General features: G+C 37.0%; 1 protein-coding gene across 1 annotated transcript in view; it reads right to left on the reverse strand.

Annotated features, from left to right (window-relative positions):
• Window positions 1-1,391: 1,391 nt before the first annotated feature.
• Window positions 1,392-3,364, reverse strand: part of PCMT1 (protein-L-isoaspartate (D-aspartate) O-methyltransferase) — a 45,693-nt gene continuing 43,720 nt past the window's right edge. Inside the window, exon 7 of the mRNA XM_023513501.1 lies at window positions 1,392-1,687. Coding sequence (XP_023369269.1) covers window positions 1,675-1,687 — 13 coding nt within the window. The 3' untranslated portion in view covers window positions 1,392-1,674. The remainder of the gene's footprint in view (window positions 1,688-3,364) is intronic.

Here is a 3,364-nt window from a genome sequence, read left to right on the forward strand (position 1 = left end):
AGAAGTAATGTTTATGACTTTTAAAAGTTGCAGAGCAAGGGAGAGTCTCAGCTAAGGATTTCCCTGCCAGAATTATGCATACTTGCCCCTAACAGACGGGCTCCATTGAGAGCGCTAGTTCTGCTCATTTGAGAGCCTATATTTCCTCAAGTTCTAAAAATCTTAGAAAAACTAAGATCTCATTATAAAAGGTATAAAACCACACATTTAAACAAGATCCCAAAGTGCAATATCTTCTTAGAAACTTACTTGTAGGTATTATGTTAATAAATCTGTAAGTGAGAAAGGTTTTGAGAGATGTTTATCTTTAACGCTGTTCTTTCCTGACATTATGGCAATTCATTCACCTGCTCACTTATTCAGCATTTGTTGTACATCTACTATAAGAAAGCCCTGTGCTGGCTCGGCGCCTGTGGCTCAAGTGGCTAAGGCACCAGCCACATACACCTAAGGTGGGGGGTTCAAACCCAGCCCGGGCCCGCCAAACAACAACGATGGCTGCAATCCAAAAATATAGCCAGGTGTTGTGGCGGGCGCCTGTGGTCCCAGCTACTTGGGAGGCTGAGGCAGGAGACTCACTTGAGCCCAGGAGTTGGAGGTTGCTGTGAGCTGTGATGCCACAGCACTCTACCCAGGAGGACAGCTTGAGTCTCCTGTCTCAAAAAAAAAAAAAAAAAGAAAGCCCTGTGCTAAGCAGGTAAAGAGAAATGATGACTGAAGTATGTCCCTGACCCTGAATGCAGTCACATTCTACAGTTGGAATAATGCTATTTACCTACTTAGATTTCACAAAATAGACCATTAAAGAAATAATTTTTTCTCTGTGATCTTAGCATTTTGTATCTGGTGGACTTACAGTTCTTCTATATTCAAACATCACCAATATCTCTTTTACTTTTAACTTTATTTGGCAAAGCAGCACTGCATAAACTGTTCAGTAACTAGGACACAGCTTACACAGCATGTTAAATTCATATACATTATCAGCAGCAAATTAGAAACAGAGAAAAAAAACACTAAGCTACAAGTCTCCTATAATTTTGAGAGAGAGGAAGAACTATTTCAGTTATGTCCAATCTGAACAGCTGAGTGTTTACAGGACATGACCTGCCATCGTAAGGTTTAATATTTACAAATGCCTAGTTTAAGGTAACAAAGCAGCTGATTGTATCTACAACATGCTATTCTATGACACCACATCAAAAGCTTTAAAAAGAAAGCTCATCTCTATTTTTTTAGTAGCATCTAACAGACATTCAAATACCAAAAATCTGAACTTGTGAATGGTGGCGTTATTCAATGCACAAAAGCAATCTGATAAATTAATACCAGAACAGAATTAAGTGTCCAAGAAAGAAAAATCACTCCTCAAAATCAATTCACAAAATAAGTTTTCCATTTTGTAGAACCCTTTCTTTTAATATTTCAAAGTAAAATGTGGGCATGTTAAAGTCATAATACACAACTTTATACTCTGCATCCTTCATCTACCAATTTGGCTCTCTGCCTCTTTGAAGAATTAGAAACCCTAAAAAAACCACACATTTTCATGCTGAAAATAATAGTGTAACAAAGTCCAAAACAAGCTGTGATGGTGTTGATTTTCAAAAAGCTTTGAGGACTGAGATGAGCAATCCACTATAATATTAGAGACTGGTCAAGCCGATGTTGCTTTTACAATTCATCCCTAGGGGTAGAAAAGAGAAAAAAATATTAAGTAAGAGTTACATACTATATAATCTGGCTTTATGATAGTGTAGATACAACTATTAAATCAATAAAAATTCACTGATCCTCAATCAATATATTAAATAAATAAAAGAGCAAACAAGCACAAGTCCCTAAGTCAAAGCAAAATAAGAAGTCAGCCATTCCAAACATCTTTCATGCTACACCAGAATGAAGTATGAAACCCTAAAGCCTGAGTTCTTTATTTTTAATTCTTTTATTTTTTATTTTTTAATTTGCATTTTTTTATTAAATCGTAAACACATAGATCATGTATACGTTAATGCATTTACGGGGTACAATGTGCTGATTTCATATAGAATTAGGAACACTTACATTACACTGGTTAATATATACTGCATCTCGTTTACTTAATTATTCAGTTAAGACATGTATACTCTATGCTAAAAGATCCGAAATGTACCCTTGCATTATGCACCATAGGTAGATTTCTTGGCTGGGCACAATGGCTCACACCTGTAATCCTAGCACTGTGGGAGGCTGAGGTGGGTGGATTGCCTGAGCTCAGGAATTCAAGACCAGACCGAGGAAGAAAAAGACCCCGTCTCTAAAAATAGCCAGGCGCCTATAGTCCCAGCTGCTTGGGAGGCTAAGGCAAGAGGCTAGCTTGAGCTCAAAAGCTTGAGGTTGCTGTGAGCTGTGGACACCACTGAGGGCAACAAAGTGAGACTCCATCTCAAAAAAAAAAAAAACAGATTTCTTCCTTCAAGATCAAAAACTCAGAAAAATTCTAACTTTTAGGCTTAGGATCACCTTTACACTACTTATTATAAAACTGACAACCTGAGCATTCAGAGTTCAATTTTTTATTTTAAAGTTACATTCACAGAATTGGACAAAAATTTAGTATTTTGCTTGGAGTGTCTATTAACAATTATGGAGTGTGTCACTCTCAACCCAAACTGTCTGGGAGAAAAAAGCACCATCTGTAGGTATAATATACTGTCAGCTGATTTCATAAGGCAGCTTTACCAGCTCCAAAAGAAACCATCACTCAGCCAGGTGCAGCACTATGTCAGCAACTGCACTGAGAGGGAGGAAGGAATAACAGTGCAGTCTAAAATGAATCGTATGGCATGCAAATTATACCTCAATAAAGCTGTTAAGTGAAAAAATAAATACAACTGCCCCCCAAAGCCTAGACGCCTCATAAAGAAGGATAATAAAGTGACAAAAACAACATTAAATACTCAACTATTTGGGGATAAAGAAGCATGATGTTAGCAATTAAATTTCAAATGATTTAGGGAAAAGAAAAAAGCATTACACTTATACGTATAGATAGGGAGTGATGAAGAAATGTGGAAAAGCGCTAATAAATGGTTGACTCTGGATAAAGAAATTGAGGAGTTCGTTTTACTATTCTAGCAACTTGTCTGTAATAAAAACCAAAAATTTTGAAAAAGTTATTAAACAAATATTCTCTCCACCTAAAAGATGCTTTAATAAAGGAAATTAGGTTTATAGATGTGAATTCTAAAATTTACAAACAAAAATTTCTTTTTTTGTTTTTTGAGACAGAGCCTCAAGCTATCCCCCTGGGTAGAGTGCCATGACATCATGCTCACAGCAACCTCCAACTCCTGGGCTCAAGCGAGTCTCCTGCCTCAGCCTC

The sequence above is a fragment of the Otolemur garnettii genome, unplaced genomic scaffold (assembly GCF_000181295.1).
Source record: "Otolemur garnettii isolate 467f Iridium unplaced genomic scaffold, OtoGar3 scaffold00042, whole genome shotgun sequence".
Lineage (NCBI taxonomy): Eukaryota > Metazoa > Chordata > Mammalia > Primates > Galagidae > Otolemur > Otolemur garnettii.